Genomic DNA, 19,085 nt, shown 5'->3' on the forward strand with positions numbered 1-19,085 from the left:
ATTTATCCTGCCACTTTTTAACTCCACTTGGAACAATGGAGCCGTGATTATTAAACAACTGGTAATAATTTTTACAGCGCGCTTCAGCAAGATCAAAAAAGGTTTTATTTAACGGAACGGATGCGAAAGTCGAAGAGAGATCAGCTGCAGGTATAAACGTTTGTGCTGCTCTCCTTTTCAACTCAGATGGAATGGCTGAAATTAGTTGAAAGTAGTGCAAATAATTTGTGGCAATGTTAAATTTGTTGCTAAACTCTTCGTATGATAAAAACTTGCCATTTGTATTTAGCACATCCTTTACTGATACAACTCCGCTATCAAACCATGACTTCCAAAATAAGGTAGCATTGTCTATGGTTATCGACTTGTTGTTCCAAAGAATGAATTCGCCATTTGGAAGGATGTTAGTTGTCTTCTTAAGATCTTGAAAGTACTGAAGAAGTTCTCGATAAAAGAGAGGCAGACCTGTTTTCAAGAGTTTTACATTATAGTTGCATTTAAGGAGAAATAATAAGCTGCCATGTTCTCGAAAGTAGTAATTTGGGATTGCCTTCCATTTATCATCAGACGTGTCCAGTAGTCTACCAATCCAAGCTAGGCGTAACGATTTAATAACCGTGTGAAAATTAACAAAATTGATTCCCCCTTTTTCTACTGGTTGATACATAACTACTCTTTTTATCTTGTCTTTCCTGTTTTTCCATAGAAAGGCAAAGAGATTCTCCTGAACAGTTTTGATAATCGATTCTGGAACAGTCAGCATGGATGCAGCATAAACTAACTGTGATATACCTAAAGCTTTCGCCAATAAAGACTTGCCATATATCGTGAGATCTCTTGAGAGCCACAAGTTCAATTTTGTTTTCATTTTCTTTATCTTCGCGTGAAAGTTTTCTTCAGTACATTTATATGTATTGTAGGATAGATGTACTCCAAGAACTTTAATGGGTTCTTTTGTTGTCTTAAAGTCAAGTACTTTCAAATTACTATCTTTCATGGAACCCATCCACATAGCTTTTGTTTTCTTCTTATTTAATTTTAAGCCTGAAATATTTCCAAAACGATCCAAGATCTGTAAATAAGGTTTGAGTGATTCAACATTTTCCGTTATTATAGTGGTATCGTCAGCAAACTGTGAAATTTTGACCTCCTGGCCGTCTGGGAGGGAAATGCCTCTGTAATCTGGATCTTGGCGTATTTTTACTGCTAGCAATTCCACAGCGATGATGAATAAAAGAGGACTTAGAGGACAACCTTGACGGACTCCTCTTGATATATTAAAATACGTTGTCAAAAACCCACCATTCATAACTGCACTTTGTACACCGTTATAAAAAATTGAGATCCATTTTTTCACATTTGGGCCAAAATTGTAAGCGTTCAAAGCTTTAGTAATGAAATCCCATTCAAGGCTATCAAAAGCCTTTTCGAAGTCTATAAAGAGAAGCAATCCCGAGGTCTTTTTAGCATCTAGATATTCCATTATATCACTTAAAAGTCTTATGTTTTGGCCTATGTATCTTCCCTTGACAAATCCGGTCTGATCTGAATTAATTAATTTTGGAAGGTATTTTTCTATTCTTTTTGCCAAAGCCTTCGTCAAAATTTTATAATCGATGTTAAGTAAAGATATTGGACGCCAATTAGAGAGTTCAGTCAGGTCGCCGTCGGCTTTTGGTATTAAAGTTATTATTCCTCTCCTTTGGGAAATAGATAGGGACCCGCTTTGGAAGGCTGCATTATAAGAATTTAGCAGATCTCTCCAAATTAGATCATAAAAGGACTCATAAAATTCTTTAGTGAATCCATCTTCACCTGGAGTTTTGTTGTGCGAGAAAGAGCTCACCGCCTCTTTTAATTCCTCATATGTAAAATCGTGTTCTAATGAATCTCGTTCCTCAATATTCAATTGAGGGATTTCAATTCCCTCGACAAATGACTCAAAACTCTCGTTTTCACCTTGAAGTTCGCCATTAAGATTTTTTTTGGATGTATACATATTACTATAAAATTTTTCAAGTTCTTTCTCAATCTGTTTTGGATCTGTTATCGTATCTCCATCCTCTAATTTCACCTCGCGTATAAGTTTTTTTTCATAGTTCGTCTTCTCCAAGTTGAAAAAATATTTTGTCGGTTTTTCTCCCTGTTCAAGCCATTTTGCTTTGGATCTAAAAATAGCTTCCTTTCCTCTATTTTCATATATCTTTTTCAATTCTTCTTTGGCGGCTTCGTACTCCACAAGAACATTTTGGTTTAAGGTTTCAAAATTCGTATTGCAAATTTTATTGTCAAGATCTTGTAATTCCTTTTGAAGTGTCAATTCACGTTTTTTAAGTTTGTACCTTTTTCCTTTAGAATATCTAATTGCTTTCATACGCATTTCCATTTTGATTAATTCCCACAATAATTGTTTATCTTTAACGTCGGCGTATTTCTCATGTATTTGAGGATAATAGAATGCAATCTGTTCTTTAAAATTGTCATCTCCTAGGAGAGAGTTATTGAATTTCCACGTGCCCGGGCCTCTCTTAAGTTCACTTCTTATGTTAATCTTCAAGAAAGTCGCCTTATGATCAGGTGCAACTGACATTCGAATCTCAGCATTTTGGACTTCTATGGAGATCGAGCGGGATACCAAGATAAAATCTATTCTCGATTTTAAATTAATAGTTTTAGATTCGTAGGTGAAAGATCTTGTTTTGGGATGCAATTTTCGATAGATATCAATAAGATTCAGTTCACTCATAAGATTGTCAACAGCATCCCTGTAATTCGTAGATTTCCAGGCTACACCCCCACTTTTATCTGCTTTAGTAAGTGTACAATTCCAATCACCCGCGATAATTAACCTGGAGGTATCCGTTTTCTTTAAAAGAAATTCACTTAAGTTTTTAATAAATTCATTTTGGTCTCGATAATCAGTGGGTGCGTAGATATTTACAATGAAAAATATTTCCTCAGAGATTTTGAGTTTTGAAATCAAGATTCTGCCTTGATGATCAGTTTGAACTACGTCGAGATTAAAAGTAGAGTTTGGGTTTGACAGAATACATACGCCCTTAGAGTGTGAGGTTCCATGGCAGAAGAAAATTTTTCCGCCCCATTCCGCAGACCATATTTTCTCATCATCCGGCTGTGAATAGGTCTCTTGTAAACAAAAAATATTGGCTTTTTGCTGTTTTAAATAGCAAAATATTGCTCTCCTTTTGTTTGGATTTCTTATACCTCGCACATTTAGCGAGATAACTTTTAGATTAACCACCATTATTATGTGAAAAAATTAGTTGCATACAAAATATTGTTAGGTTAATGCGAGACCCAGTAGCTAGAAACAGTACGTGACAGGAGACGAAAAAGAATGTAAAACTATTCACTTCTGGGAATAGAACAAACAACCATTCATTCAGACAAGTATGAAAAGGTCGAAAAAAATAAGAAAACATAGATCTGAAGGCCGAAGTTGTTAAAGTTGTTAAAAAGGTTCACAAGATTCACACCTTTAGTGCGACTTTGAGGGCTCCGGACTATTGTTTGAGTGAAAATGCAAACTATGGCGTGCAAATTAATGCATTTTGGCCTGGTGAAGTAGTTTTATGTAAATTTTCGCAAAGTCTACACAAGCAAAGACAAAAACTGACCGGAAAAACAAAAATATTTAAGTATATATATGTATATATAGATAGTGATCCGTACGTAAATAAATAATTTATCAACTGACTAGCGAAATTTAAATTATTGAAAAGAAAAACCATAAGCTAATAATGCTAAGACTAATGAGATTTAGGTAAGCTTGGATGTTAGCTAATCACTGTCATGTTGCCGTGGCAAAAGATAGTCCGGCAGGTTGTCTACTGAGTAGACAGTACTATTGACTGATATATTTTTACCTTTTATGAAAACTTTACCGATGTTCAGTTCCTTGGCTTTCCTATATGCGGCGCGGAGCTTCCCACGTTGCCTTGCTGATTCCGCGGAGAGATCTTTGTCAATGAATACAGATGAGAAGCGAGAACTGTCCATAAGTTTCTTTTTGTTTTCCCAAACCCAATCGCTATCCATTCTTGAGACGAAACGAACTAAAATTGGTCGTGGACGTGCAGGTCGTGATGCCCCTTCTCTTGACTCTGTCGAAGCTTCGTTGCTCACAGCACTGTTCGAAGAAGCTGTATTACTTGGATTTCCCGTTCGATGTATTGCGTGGAACATGATATTTTCTGGGTCGGCGCCGAGTTCAGATAGAACATCTATTATTTTACTCGAACACTCCACACTGCTCTCTCCAGGATTTTCAGGAATGTTATAGAAACGAAGATTTTCTCGCCTGGAGTAATCTTCCATCTTAATAAGACGATTTTTAAGAGCGCTAATCTCTTCATTTAGTTTGCTATTTTCTCTGGTAGTGGTGTCGCACTGGTCTTGTAAATCTTTGTTCTTCTGTTTAATTGATTGTACTTCTTCCCACACGGCGTTCAGCGACTTCGTTACTTCGCTTAATTCTAATTTGACTGCCTGGATTTCACTTTTCAGTTCGTCCTTTGATGCTTTAATGTCTGCGTGGATGCTGGACAGCTTTCCCAGGATCATTGTGTCTGTTACTTCATCTTCAGGGGACGAACTTGATCCACGTGCACGTTTCTTTTCTTGATTTTTAGGCATTCTTTGGTCCAAAGAACTTAATTTGTTGTGAAAACAGCTTCCACGAGTCAATAGGAAGTCATTCAATACTAAACCAGTACAAGTAAAAATCCTCCATGTCACGAAAACGCCATAGTTTGTTGGACAGTTAAAGAAACGTACTAACCGCCATGACAGTCAGCCCCAGCCCTGTTCTGTTTGTGTGGGTGACTAAATAAAACAAATTAAAATAACTAAGGGTTGCGTTTGATTGACCCTATTCTAGAATAGGAATACAAGCAATGATTACTAGAAATTCCTCATAAGTGATTTTTGGAATTACTGGAGTACAAAACGCTCTTAAATTATCATGTGTCAGCGTTTGCAGAAATGTCTTCCCAAATCTACCTAAAAGAGAAACCAGACGGCCATTCCGCCCGTCCTTCTTCCGGAATACGGTCAAATGGAAGGCAACCTTAATAAAAGCTGTCATGGAATGAAGAAGTTGCCACTTTTTGTCCTTTTTTGAAAGTTTTAAAAGTTGAAAAAAAATTGAGAAAAAAAACAGGAAAAGAGCAAGTGATAGGAGTCATCTGTTGTTATTTTTATATGAGGTTAAACATAAAATGTTTGATGCTAAAATATCATCAGTGAGTATTTGACGCAAAATATGGATCGGGGGTGGAAGGTGAATAATGAGTAATGAATAACGGGATTGAATAAAAATTGAATAATGAACATTTGGGTTTAGAAAAACAGGAATAATGAATAACACAGCCAAGTCAGTGGAATAGTGAATAAAACATTTCTTTTATGTACTTCCTGGTACATTTTCGACAGAAGCTTTATATTTAGAGGATGAAATTTTTTGTTTTTGTGAAATCAGTCTGAAATCCGCAAAGGACTACTACATCAAAACTACAAACGACTCCTTCCGAAACTTCAGTCTAGGACTATTTTAGAATCTGCCAGCCAACTTGACGTAATGACCTCTTGAATGGTTTTCTGTCTGGAATTTCAACGTTTGACCTTTGATTCACGTGGACGGCTAGTGATTGCTTGGTCAGGTCTCAGATTGGTGTTGGTGTGTAGACGGTGTATGCATGGTCGGTTTGAGCTTTTATTGTAATATTCTATTTTATTTTGTATCAGGGCTATTGGTCGATGTGAAATTTGCCTAAACTTGCGTGACCTAGCCCCTTTAAATAGTTGTCTGTAGTATATGCACGACATTCTTTTTTTTTTTTTTAACTTGATGTCACTTCTAGCAATTTAGAAAATTTCGAACCAGCCAGGCTTTGCCCTGCAGGTATGGCTCTGAATTCAAATTTGTGAACATAGCCACTGGCAATAACATTGCTTTTGGAGACACATAGTCCTCTTGAGAATTGTGTATATAGAGAATTTATTTTGTTTTGGTGCAATGTCTTATATATCGTAACTTCAAAACCTCATTAATAATTCATAAGCCCATTGACCTATCAAACGGTCGATAAAACATCACGTGCAGTGGTTTTAAAATCTGATATTAGTATGCGGTGTTTAATGTTTTTCTCGTATGCTAATTTCCAACGTACGCAAAAGCATCATTGTTATGAACTCTCTTGATATACGCTTTTCCAGGAATGTTTTTGGAGCCGTTCAATAAACTCGCAGTACTTGTTTTATTGGGATTTAAAACACTGCTGCTTGTGTTTTAAACATTACATAACTACGCCATGGTGTTATTGTGGTATTTTGGGATAACGTTTTAAAAATTGGTGTCAGTTTGAAGCAGTTGGATACCCTGTAGCAACTCTGGCTACAAAATTGTGATCATAACCACAAGCACTGCGTCTGTGTCTATCTTCTTTTAGGTAAAGTGTTTTACTACGTCGTCACATGATCGCGTTATGTTGATATTTAAGGTCTTGTGACTGTTATGTGCTGTTTTCAACAACATTTACAGTGTAGGTTATCTTTGTATAAATGACGCAGCAAAAACTTGTTAAAGGTAAATACCAGTGTATGTAAGCAGAAGATGCGGAAAGGTACGTGCTAAATAACCTTCCACAGGCAACTCCATTGTTAGATTCCGCCCCCACCTCTGGGGATTTCCCATTCGTTCAGTCAGTCTTAAAATGGAGTTGCCTGTGGAACAGCCGGCCACGTACTAAAATGAAAGTTAAATTGCGCTGCCAATTAGTAAATAAATTCCTTCAGGCGGCTGGTGTGTCGGCTGATAATGTCCGCGGCTGAGAGATCGTCCGAAAAATAAATATTTCGCTTCGAGGGCAAATGTGAAATTTTGAGGACAATCTCTCAGCCAAGGACATTATCAGCCGACATACCAGCAAGCCAGAAAGGGGTTTTAGTTATTTTATTTATTTATTTTAACCCTCCCATTAATTCTTATATCGTGCGAAAACCGCTCATAAAAAACCCAGTGCTGATCTGATGGCGGATGTGCGCGATTGACGTAAACAAGTATATTTGATTGGTTTACAGGAACTTTATTTTTACTGTGATTGGACCAAAACTTGACAGAGGGGCTGTTGACATGGAGGGAGGAAGATCCTAGCACAAGGAAGATCCTAGAAGGCGGATCAACTTCTCGTTTGGTTTACATTCAGAAATTTTGGTCGGAGTGGTTACCAAGTGGAGAAGAAAAAGAAGGAAAATTGTTGGTCTTCAGCAGCTGAACGCTCAGCTGCCGCCATTTTGTTTTTTTTTTTGTCCCTAGTACTAGGATCTTCCTATCTCTCAGCTAAGAAGATCCTATCTCTAGGAAGATCCTAGCATAAGAGCCAAGTACAACTTTTTGCATGTAAACTGAATACAGAGAACAAACGGCGCTACGATGATCCGCCTTCTAGGATCTTCCTCCCTCCATGTAAGTCGTACTCGTAACTTTCTGCATTTTCAAAAACGTTGACAGCATGTTTTGTTGACATTTTTGTACTTTACGGAACAGCACTTGCGACCAGCTTTTTGCTGTAAACATGACCGGACATCAACAAAACGAGTTTGTTTTTCTTCCATGTAAAGTAATAAAGATGAAAAGATAAAATTTTTGAGCTGGCTTTTTTTCGCTGGCTTTGTTTCTTTTCAATGGAAATAATAGCAGTGCAGATATCGACGCAGGCGGGAGTTATTGCGTGATAACCGCCCTGTTAATTTGCACCACGTGACGTGAAATAGCCAATAAAATCGCGCGAAAATTAATGGGTGGCTTATAATAGCCAATAGTACCGAACAACATCTAATAAATATCAGATGAGTTATATTATAACCAAATGTGTTATTACGTAAACCTGCATTTAACAAGGGCAATCCTTTGCACCCTAAAGCATTTATGAGCGGCGGTCATGGTTGGTTTTACGTTTTGCTGGCTTCCAATCTGTATCATGGATTACATTGATGCCGCGAGAGGGGGACCCACTTTGCCGCGACCGGCCTACCTTACATACGGCTTCTTGGCTTACTTGAGCAGTGCTATTAACCCAGTCATATATGGTGCGATGAATAGGCACTTTAGGCGAGAATACAAAGCTATTATGAAGACAGTGCTTTGTTTGCAATCGTATCGGTGCGCAGAAATTACCCCAGAAGTTTCTAGAAGCGAGAATCGAAGAGCACGGGACGTAGGAACATCAAGTGTTTGATGAGAAAACTGGCTCCATTACATTACTGAAAGAAGGTTTTACACTCTTAGATGGCCGTATTTCCCTTGAAAATAAGGAGTCTAAGAAGCGACTACGGTGACTCGTAATGTTGTAGTGTAGTTCATGTCTACAATTGTTATGTTTCCTCTCCATGGCAGGTCTATCACCTTCCAAATACATCTGTTTTTGATATTTTCTGTCAGTTTTACTAGCAATGTAACAAAAAGCTCCATAAAGGTCAAATTATCACTGTTTAAATATGCAACCTCATTACTTTCTCGCTACATCTGGTTTGACAGCGTATAAAAATAAACCGAAAAGGGCACTAAGAAAAGTGAATATCAAGGTCCAATGGTACTTTTGTGAAGTTGTTTGTTATACAGGACAAGCTAGAGGCTCGATTTTATTGCTGACACCAGCAGACCCCTTTTCCATGGTAACCAACGAGCGTTGCGGTCACGCGCTTATGCTGTAATTAGTTTTCACGCATTCCTTTGCACACCTCGAGTGTGTGCATTAATCCGAATATGTCGATTCCTTTCGATAGCTGCGGAAAGGAAGAAGCAGACTTACTTAGTTAATTTGTTGCAAAGATAAATTGGATCAGGCTTTTTTTGGTAAAAAGCTTAATTTGGCGCCAGATATGAATTCGTATACCTTCAGCAAGATCGAGTCACTGGCAAGCGTTCACGATGCTCTATTGCTTGCAGAGATCCTCGTAGCTACGATGTTATTTCGCCCCCCTCCCACCCACCCTTGATGAATCAGGCCCAGCTTTTTTTTTTTGGGGGGGGGGGAGGGGGGTGGGATACCAATACACCTTAAAAATACCAAACTGTTGATACCAAATACAGTCAACTCTCTCGTAAGCGACCACCCTTGGGGCACGACAAAGTGGTTGCTTACAGGAGGTGGTCGCTTATGGGAAAGATCAACAAAATAAGCCTACTACTGGACGGATTAGTTGATTACATAAAAATATTACCTTAGCTGCTAAAATTAGGCAAAAAGAAACTAATTTACTTGATTTTTTCACATCTATTCATGAGAGAGTTGACTGTACTTAGGAATTCAGGAAAACAAAATACTTCATACCCATATTTTAGCTGAAAAAAATACCGAATAGCTTCAGTTGTTAATAAACACTCAGGATACCATATACCCAAAGCCCCTGGCTGGGCCTGACAAATTAAGCAGACACTTTGTCAGATCAGCAAGAGACTGTTTAAAATGCAACCTGATGCACAAATTTTTAAGTTGAGAAAGTTTGTCTATTTGTCTTAGGAGATATCAGTTAAAGACTAAAGTAAAGAGAATGTAATCGGGGCCAACGCGTTGCTAAATGAGCGTTAAATCCCGGCTATGTCCGCTTTAAAGGAAACTCTTTGAGAAAACATCATTTGAGGAAACATCATCGGCACATATTTTTTCTCTGCTCTCAAAACTTTGTAAGTCTAAGGCTACAGGACTAGATAATTTTTGAGCTAAATAGTTAAGGGACTGCCCAGATTTAATTGCAGATTCTCTCACTTATATATTTAACCAATCCCTGTTAACTGGTATTTTTCCTGATGAGTGGAAGTCTGCTAGGGTTACCCCATTGTATAAAAATTCTGGAAAACGCAATGATCCCACAAACTATCGACCAATATCAGTAATCCCAGTTGTGGCTAAAATATTTGAACGGGTTGTGTATGACCAGTTATACCACTATCTTACTGAATACTGTATTCTTTCTCGGTATCAATCCGGATTTCGTTCTCTACACTCTATGGTTAATGCGTTACTCGAAGCTACGGATAGTTGGGCCATGAATATTGATCGCGGTTTCGTCAATGCCGTTGAATTTGTTAGATTTAAAAAAGGCTTTCGACACCGTCGACCACAATATTCTATTAACAAAATTGCAGTTCTATGGAATACGCGGTCTCTGTCACAAATGGTTTACGTCATACTTAAGCCATCGCACTCAAACTTGTCTAATGAACTCCTTTATGTCCACTCCAAAATTAGTCAAATGTGATGTCCCCCAGGGAACAATTCTAGGACCCTTACTTTTCCTATTATATATTAATGACCTGCCTAATTGTCTGTATTTTTCACAACCTAGAATGTATGCAGATGACACCAGCCTCACCTTCGCTAGCGCAGATTTAAAACATATCGATGACTGCCTTAACTATGATTTAAACAGGGTGTATACATGGCTATCTGCCAATAAACTGACCTTGAATTTAACAAACCTGAATTCATGTTAGTTGCGTCGAGACAGAAGTTATCAACATTTCCTGAAATTCCTTCTTTCAGTATAAATGACCATCCAATGGAGCAGGTGTCATCTACGAAATCTCTTGGCGTGCACATCGACCAAAACATGAACTGGGAATGTCATATACAGAACATTTGTAAAAAGATTGCTTCTGCTTCGGGCGCAATTAAGCGAATAAGACATCTTATACCTTTTAACATATCAATTAATGTATATGACGCCCTAGTTCAACCACATTTTAATTACTGTAGTGTTGTTTGGGGCAACTGTGGCAGTGGTCTCTCTAAAAAGCTTCAGAAGCTCCAAAATCGTGCAGCCCGTATTTTAATGTGTGCCAATTATGACTCTAACATCGATGAATTGTTCCGGGCACTGGGTTGGCGTAAACTAAAATACCAAAGATTGGAATCAGCTGCTATTATGATGTACAAATCTTTACATGGAATGACCCCTGAATATCTGAGTTCTAGATTTGTTTCCCAAAACGACGTAACATCATATCGATTAAGGAATACTGAAAATAAATTGGCTCTTCCGCAGCCCCACACCAATTATTTAAAGAAGAGTTTCTCTTACAGGGGAGCCGGGTTGTGGAACAGCCTATCTAGTGACCTTCGTGCAGCAACATCTTTACATAATTTTAAATTTAATCTACGTCACCACAGTTTTGAATGAGTTTTAACACGGCATCCTTGTAAAGCAGCTTTTAGTAGATGGTTAACAGTAGTTTAGGTTAGTTAGTATAGTTAGGTATGATTTTTTACAGCATCTTGAAACCATCATGAATGAGGAACTAAAATTAGTTTTTAAGTATTGCGACATTAACAAGCTTTCTATAAATCTTGCTAAGACAAACTATATGGTAATCTCATCTCCAAAATTAAATGGAAGTATTTGTATACATAATATTGAAAGGAAAAGCCAAATAAAATATTTAGGTGTATACATTGATCAAAATTCACACTGGGGACCACAGATTCAACACATAAACAATAAATTAGGTAAAAATATTGGCACCATTAATAAATTAAGATATTACGTAGATCTTCATACTTTAAGGCAGATGTATTTCTCCTTCATTTATCCATATTTAACTTATGGTATTACAAGCTGGGGTAGTGCTTACAAGACCAGGTTGCTTAAGATTAAAACTAAACAGAATAAGTGTGTGCGTAGCATGTTCTTTGCTTATAGCAGGGACAGTGCTATGCCATACTTAAATCTCTTAGGTATTCTTACACTTGAAAACATCTACAAATTTAAGGTGGCCCTTTTCACACATAAAATTATTAACAATACTACTAATATTCCTAACATTTTCAAAGGAACCCCAACTCTTGCCTCTGAAGTTCATAGCTATAACACCAGATTTGTATCAAACCTTAATTTTCATCGGCCGAGGATAATGAATAACTGCGGAGCTGCCACTTTAGCATTTGCTGGGTCAAAAATTTGGGAAAAAATTCCCACTAAATTAAAAAAGCTCCCATATAATAGCTTCTACAAGCAGTACAAATTGTACCTTTTAAATGCCCAATGAATATTGGGTATTTAAAAGGTATTGCCCTCACTATTAATTATCATTCCTTTTGTTTTTTTATGTAAAAATTGTAGTATGTTTCTATTATTGCACTTTTATTATTCTTTAATTTTTTTGCTGTTTAGTTGCACGTTATACGCCAGTTAGTTGCACGTGGCAGTGACCAACTCGAAAGCCTAAGCTCCTTTGGTCATTGCGCACATTTTACTTTTCACATTTATGTAATTTAATGCTATCTTTATATTGCTTTTCTTATATATTGTAACTTCCTTTTGTTGTGAGCCATTGAAATAGTGCACAATAATAAAAACCTTAAACCTTAAACCTTTTGTCCTTTATCTCTGAATGTATATCTCATATTTGCTGAAGGATTTACCGTGTCTAAATAAAGTTACCTTACCTTACCTTACCTACCTTAAACCCTTACCTTACCTAAATCCCCGTTATGACCCGGGGGTCGGGGGGGGGGGGGGTGGGTGGGCAGGATTTAAATTGACTGGTGTACAAACAAATAATAGTTGTTAGCTGACTCCATCTGGACCCTCTTTGAATTTTTTAAGGGGCACTGTCACGAACATTTTATTGTAAGTTGATCAAAACTGCTCAAATATTTGACAAACAACCTTTTTAGAAACATGAAATTTCTCTTAGAGCACCAGGAGGAAAATATCAAAGAAAAAATAAACCCCTATTATCAGTTTTAGTAATTTCTTCAAAATACACAGGAAGAACTTGGAATACTTGGCCAAAGTTTTCAAGTTACAACAACAACAACAACAACAACAACAACAATTTATTATAAGAGAAGACTTATTATAATATTAGATACCCACAATTGGCAAGGGCTATTCGAGGTGGGTAGCATTGATAGTTGTTTACACGCTCAAAAGGAACAGAAAATTAACAGCACAAAATAGAAATGATTCATTAAACAAAGAGAAAAAAAATAAGAAAATCCATCCGCAGCGAAAAATAATCAGTACTGGCCTTTATGTACCTAAAGGATAACTAATAATAATAAATAACAAAAAGATTTATATAGCGCCATATCCATGGCTCATGGCGCTTTACAATTACTTTGATAATTGTTAACCAAACGGAACCATCTTTTTAATAATGGTTCCATCAGTACAAATATTTATTTTAGCCATTTAAAATAAAACTAAAAATTGGTGAGAACGCCCCTTTAATCCAAAATTGCATATGTGAGAAAGTTGCTGCCATGGTTTGCTCCCTTAAAAATTGAAAATGACAATAAGAGAAAACTTCAAAATACACACAGATATTAAGCGACCATAATAGACCATTTCCGACACATTCAAACTATAGCTTGACTACGAGGCTTGGAGGAATAAAACAGGAGAAATTAATTATTCAATTCTGAACCTTTATGTTATTATTGTTGTTTTATTCCACCAATCCTCACAGCCAAGTTAGAATTTTAATATATAGGAAATGGTCCATCAGATTAAGGCACAGATAGCGGTTCTCGTTTTTTTTTTTTTTTTTTTTTTTTGTTATTTTCATTTTTTTTTCCGTATTTATTGGGATAAGTCAGTATGATGATGCCTGGCATCAATGCAAACAAGACTAATATTTCCGACAGGTACCAAAACGATTTCAATTTAGTAACACAGCACCTGCGGCATCTGAAACAAGTAATCAGGCCTTCAAAGATTGAGAAGATGTTCTACGGGTTTCTACGAGCTCAAGAACGGCAGGTTAGCTTTGGTGCACATCTAATAAGAGGCTGCAACAATCCTTAACTTTATGACGTTTCAGAATTGGTAACATTTACGGTGTGATAAATCATGGAAGAAACGTATTTTGTCGAACTGTCAACGAGAAGCAATCATGTAATCTGGATTGAGACAATTCTGTTCTCTGTTATAAATTTGGCGGCCTTCTTTGGGAGCCTCTTGGTTTTCTTCGCTGTGTACAGAAACCAGAGACTTCACACACTTGTCAACATGTTTGTGGTAGCATTGGCTGTGAGCGATGTTCTAATATCTATCTGCTGTATGCCTTTAACAATTGCAACTCTGATGTGTGGCAGGTGGATTTTCGGTAAGCACGTTTCTCGATTTCGGGGGTTCGCAATGTTTACATTTGCTCTAGCGTCTCTTCTCAACATGGGAATAATCGCAATCAGCCGATATTTCTGCGTCGTGAAACCACAAAAGTTCATCATTTTATTCAACAAACGAAGGATTTTCATGTACATCGCTGCTGTGTGGTGCGCGGCCCTTGTCGGATCCGTGCCTCCAATTTTTTTTCTAAATGGCGGATATAAATTTCAACCAGCAAAAGCAATGTGCATGTACACGTTCGAGACCAACATTGCTTACACCGTCTTTATTGAATGTGTTTATATTTCTACACCCTTAATTCTCATCACGTTTTGCTACGTCAAGGTGTTTTACACAGTTTCACAATCAAACCAAGTTTTATCGCAAGAAAATAACCCTCAGCAGCTGCGAGCAAACGTGGAAGAAGCGAAAGTGACCAAGACTTTAGCGGCAGTGATGGCTGCTTTCGCGTTTTGCTGGCTTCCAATCTGTATCATGGATTACATTGATGCCGCGAGAGGGGGACCCACTTTGCCGCGACCGGCCTACCTTACATACGGGTTCTTGGCTTATTTGAGCAGTGCCATTAACCCAGTCATTTATGGTGCTATGAATAGGCACTTTAGGCAAGAATATAAAGCTATTCTGAAGAGGGTTGCCTGTTTGTAATCATATCTGCCCCCATAAATTACCCCATTGGGTTTCTGGAAGCGAAAGTCAAAGCCCGGGCGGTAGGAACATCAAGTGTTTAATGGGAATTAGAACTGGCGCCATTACATTGCTAATAGAAGCTTTCGCACCTTTAATTGGCCGCATTTACCTTGAAAATAAGGGGTCTAACAAGGTGACTAGTAATGTTATGGTGTAGTTCATCTCTATAATTATTAAAGTATTGTAAATCTTGTGTCATGTAAGGCAAATAAAAATTGTTAAAACAATAATACTAATAACACTAATAATAATAATAATAATAATAATAATAATAATAATAATAATAATAATAATAATAATAATAATAATAATAATAATAATAATTACCCGGGGGGGTACTCCCAAAAAAATTGGATAGGGGTGTGTGGCCCGCTTCCCAAAGCCATTACCGTATTTATGACCAAAAATAAAAAAAAATTGCAATTTTCCCTACCCTATTTATGACCTGACCAAAAACTTGATACCCGCATGACCTGATAGTGTCTGGTCAACTTCAGTTCCAAAACCCCTGGAGCCCAGCGCGTGACCGGAGCGCATGACAAGCCGTTGCGGCACGTACATAGTTGCCGTAAACATCATGATGAAGAAGTAGCTTATTCAAAAAAAAATACACGAATGCAAGACTAGAGTGCAAAACTCGATTGCCTATTTATTACCAAAATGGCGGCAAAATGGCTAAAATCGATACCCTATTTTCGACCGAAGCGGCTGAAAAACCATACCCTTTAAGGCCGCACATACCTATATAGCCCATATAAGGGAGTATCTCCCCCGGAATTATTATGTTCACTCTCGATGGCTTGTCTATCACCTTGTAAACACATCCGGTTGTGATATTTTCTAACAATTTTAACAGCAATGCAGGTAACAGGTTATGTAACAAAACGCATTATAGAGGTCAAATTATTCCTGATTTACTATACAAACTCATTGCTGTCTAGCTATATTTGGTTTCACAGCCCATAAATGTAAATCGAAAAGGGTAATAAGAAAAGTGAATATCAAAGTCCAGTGAGACTTTTGTGAAGTTGTCAGTTAACCCCAGCCAGATAATCCTTGTTATTTTAAGGGGCATTGTCACGGAGCTTTTGTTATAAGTTGAACAAAACTGCTCAAATGTTTGACAAACAACCTCTTTAGCCGATGAAATTGATCTCAAAGAACTGTGAGGAAGATACGAAAGGAAGAAGAAACCATAACAGTTTTTAGCAATTTCTCCAAAATACATACCCAGGAAGAACTTGAAAAAATTGGCCATCGTAGCCATCCGCAGCGAAAAATAATAATAATAATGATAATAATATTAATAATAATAATAATAATAATAATAATAATAATTTATTTATAAAATATAAAATGAAAAGAACTATTAAAAACTATTTACAGTTAATTTCGATGAATAATAATAATAATAATAATAAAAATAATAATAATCTTTATTAACATATTTCAAGCAAATTGCTATTCACAAGTTAAAAGTAGAAAAAAGAACTATTAAAAACTATTTACAATTCATTTCGATGAAAAAAGAGACAACTTTCCAGCCGATTTTTTTTCTCATAAAGTTACTATGCTATTCTTATTAAAAAAGTCAATGATATATACAAAGTTAAAAATCTTAAAAAAGGGAATAAAAACCGACATCAAATGGAAGGCTACTTAGAAAAATAAGAAAAACTAAGAAATAAAATTATGTTCCCAATGTTTTTAACGAATGCTTGCATGTCCTTTCTCGATGTCAAAGTCAATGTCCGTCAATTCTAGATGGATCCTCTTTGTATCTCGCGAACCACTTAGGCATAGTAATGCTGACCTCAGCAACGCAAAGGACACCCTTGCCCTGATCCATGACATAGTAGTCGCATAGCTTTCGCCCTTCTTTGTAGCAACTAACTCAGCCAGCCTACTATGGTATCGCTTGCATTCTACCGCCATTCCACCTGTCGTGCTAAAAACTAATGGCGTGAATGTGGCTTGCTCCACTTCTTAAATTCGGCTAGCATAAAAATAATAATAATAATAATAATAATAATAATAATAATAATGATAATAATAATAATAATAATAATAATAATAATAACAACAATAATAATTATAATAATTTCTTGAAACATAAGCAAGCGAAAATTAAAGTTAAGACGTTTCGGCGTCATCGTGACACCATTCTCAAGGCAAAGTGGATAAATTAATGCGAAGATTTGATTTCTATACTTTACAGTATCTACAAATTAGCATATTAACAAAGGATCACAAGTTCTTCAGGTGAATACCTTTGCGCGAATCGAGTCTGTTTGCACGTTTAGGGATGGTTTAAGTTTTCTTATGAAAAGCATCTCCTTAATTAGGCAATCAAATTTGTTAGAACATTTAGCTAGCACGTGAAATTGTTCTGAAAGACAACGAGGCACGTTCGAGTTATGTTCACTCAAGTAGTGTTTACAAATAGACGACGATTTTTGTTTGTGTCCATCAACGCGTTCGTGGAGGTGGCCGCGAGTGTAACCGACATATCCTGCATCGCACAGGTTACATTGAAATTTATAAACTAGACATTGTTGGTTAACAGTGGCAGGCTTGACTTCTCGAACTTTAAGGTCTTCGTTGAGTTTTCTGCTGATGAACACAGGCTGAATTGTGGTCTTGATTTTTGAGCTGAGGTCTGTGATACGTTTCTTCACTACATTAGCAGAGGCCTGATCTTTAAATAATAATACATTTATATAGCGTCTTTTCCCAGTGGTCCAAAAACCTTCACAGAAGGGAAATTATAATTTCAAATTGCCTAGCTATGTCTATTAAAAATAAGATGTATTCATAAAAAGTACAACAACAATGTAATTCAATATTCCATGTAAGCCCGCAAAAATAAATGTTCCTTAAGTTTCGGTTTAAAAGTTTCGACTGATTACAAGTCTCTTAATGACTGTTGAAGGGAGATCCATAACACTGCTGAAGCCAGGACAAACGACCAACCACCATAAGACTTGAGATTGTACATAGGTATCTTTAAGAAATTTTTGGAAGATGAACGAAGTGATCTTAAAGGCGTATAGGATATGAGAAGATCTGTTAAATAAGTTGGGGTCTGCTTATTGAGTGCTTTAAATGTAATTAAAAGAATCTTAAATTCTATCCGCTATTGGATGGGTTCCGTGAGGAGAGGCGTTATGTGATCATATTTATTCTCGCAGCGCAGTTTAGTACTAGTTGGAGCCTTTACAATAAATAACAAAGGCATGTACGAGGGTTTTCGTAGTTTCGGTTTTGAGAAACTTCCTAATTTTGGAGATGTGACGCAGGTGAAAAAAAGCAGATTTACACACCGCTGTTATGTGGGGAACCATTGACAGAGAATTATCGAGAGTGACACCAATGTCCTTTGCAGTGGAGGAACAGTTAACCATCTCATCACCAATGGTCAGATTACCGATATTCAAAATATATAGAGGATATTACATGACCACTCGGAGATACGAAATTTACGAAATATGCGCGAGCGACTGAAATTTTTTTTCAACACGAGAGGAGAAATTTCGTATCTCCAGGTGGCCATGTAATGCTCAGTTTATCATATAAACACCAGTGACTGATACTAAATCATTAAAAAAGCCGCGATTTATTATGTAACCATAGCAACAGTGATTTTTCTTTTCACGTCTGAGGACATCATGTTTTCGCGCGAAGGCTCACCTGGTATTTCATTGGTGTTTACATAATAAGGGCAGATATTAAACACTGGAAATAGTTAAGGCACACTTTGTGTTACTCATAGTTTTCTGATTTTTTGTAGTCTTTTTTGGCTTAACAAGCACAGCACCGTATTGTGTCGTTATTGAAGGCATTGAGGAAGCGAAATAGACAAATCTAGTGTTTAATCAGTGGAAAACAATGTTAACAAGATGATCACCTAGGAATAACTTTGTCTAGTCAATCAATACCAGTATTCTTAAGTATACGAAGCTAAATTGTACTAGGATTATTAGCTAATTCCACATCCCCCTTAGTGTCGATGATCAGAAGCGAGTTATATTTTGTCTTAGTCAAGTCTAGTCTAATGCAAATCTATAATTCGACTTAGTTGAAACCTAGTCTCTTAGGAGGGTTCACTGGTCTACCGGACCAAAGGCAGGTATCACGGTATCTGAGGAGAATGACTTCTTCGGTAGACTTAAGGCTTGTTCTAACGGGTACATCACAGTTGAAGCTGGAGGTTAATCTTCTGAAGGCGAGTCTGGTGA

The 19,085-nt window shown here is 36.9% G+C and overlaps 1 protein-coding gene across 1 annotated transcript; it reads left to right on the top strand.

The window, feature by feature from the left end:
* The first annotated feature begins 13,620 nt into the window (after positions 1–13,620).
* Positions 13,621–15,085, top strand: LOC146451803 (melatonin receptor type 1A-like). Its single transcript, XM_085098652.1, has one exon. The coding sequence runs from the start codon at positions 13,879–13,881 to the stop codon at positions 14,803–14,805; it is 927 nt and encodes a 308-aa protein (XP_084954778.1). The 5' UTR covers positions 13,621–13,878; the 3' UTR covers positions 14,806–15,085.
* Positions 15,086–19,085: the final 4,000 nt, after the last annotated feature.

Source organism: Pavona decussata, unplaced genomic scaffold (genome assembly GCF_977016875.1).
Source record: "Pavona decussata unplaced genomic scaffold, jaPavDecu1.1 SCAFFOLD_384, whole genome shotgun sequence".
Lineage (NCBI taxonomy): Eukaryota > Metazoa > Cnidaria > Anthozoa > Scleractinia > Agariciidae > Pavona > Pavona decussata.

Excerpts from the sequence above, each read along its gene's own strand:
- LOC146451803 (XM_085098652.1), top strand. The coding sequence starts at position 13,879 with ATGGAAGAAACGTATTTTGTCGAACTGTCAACGAGAAGCAATCATGTA.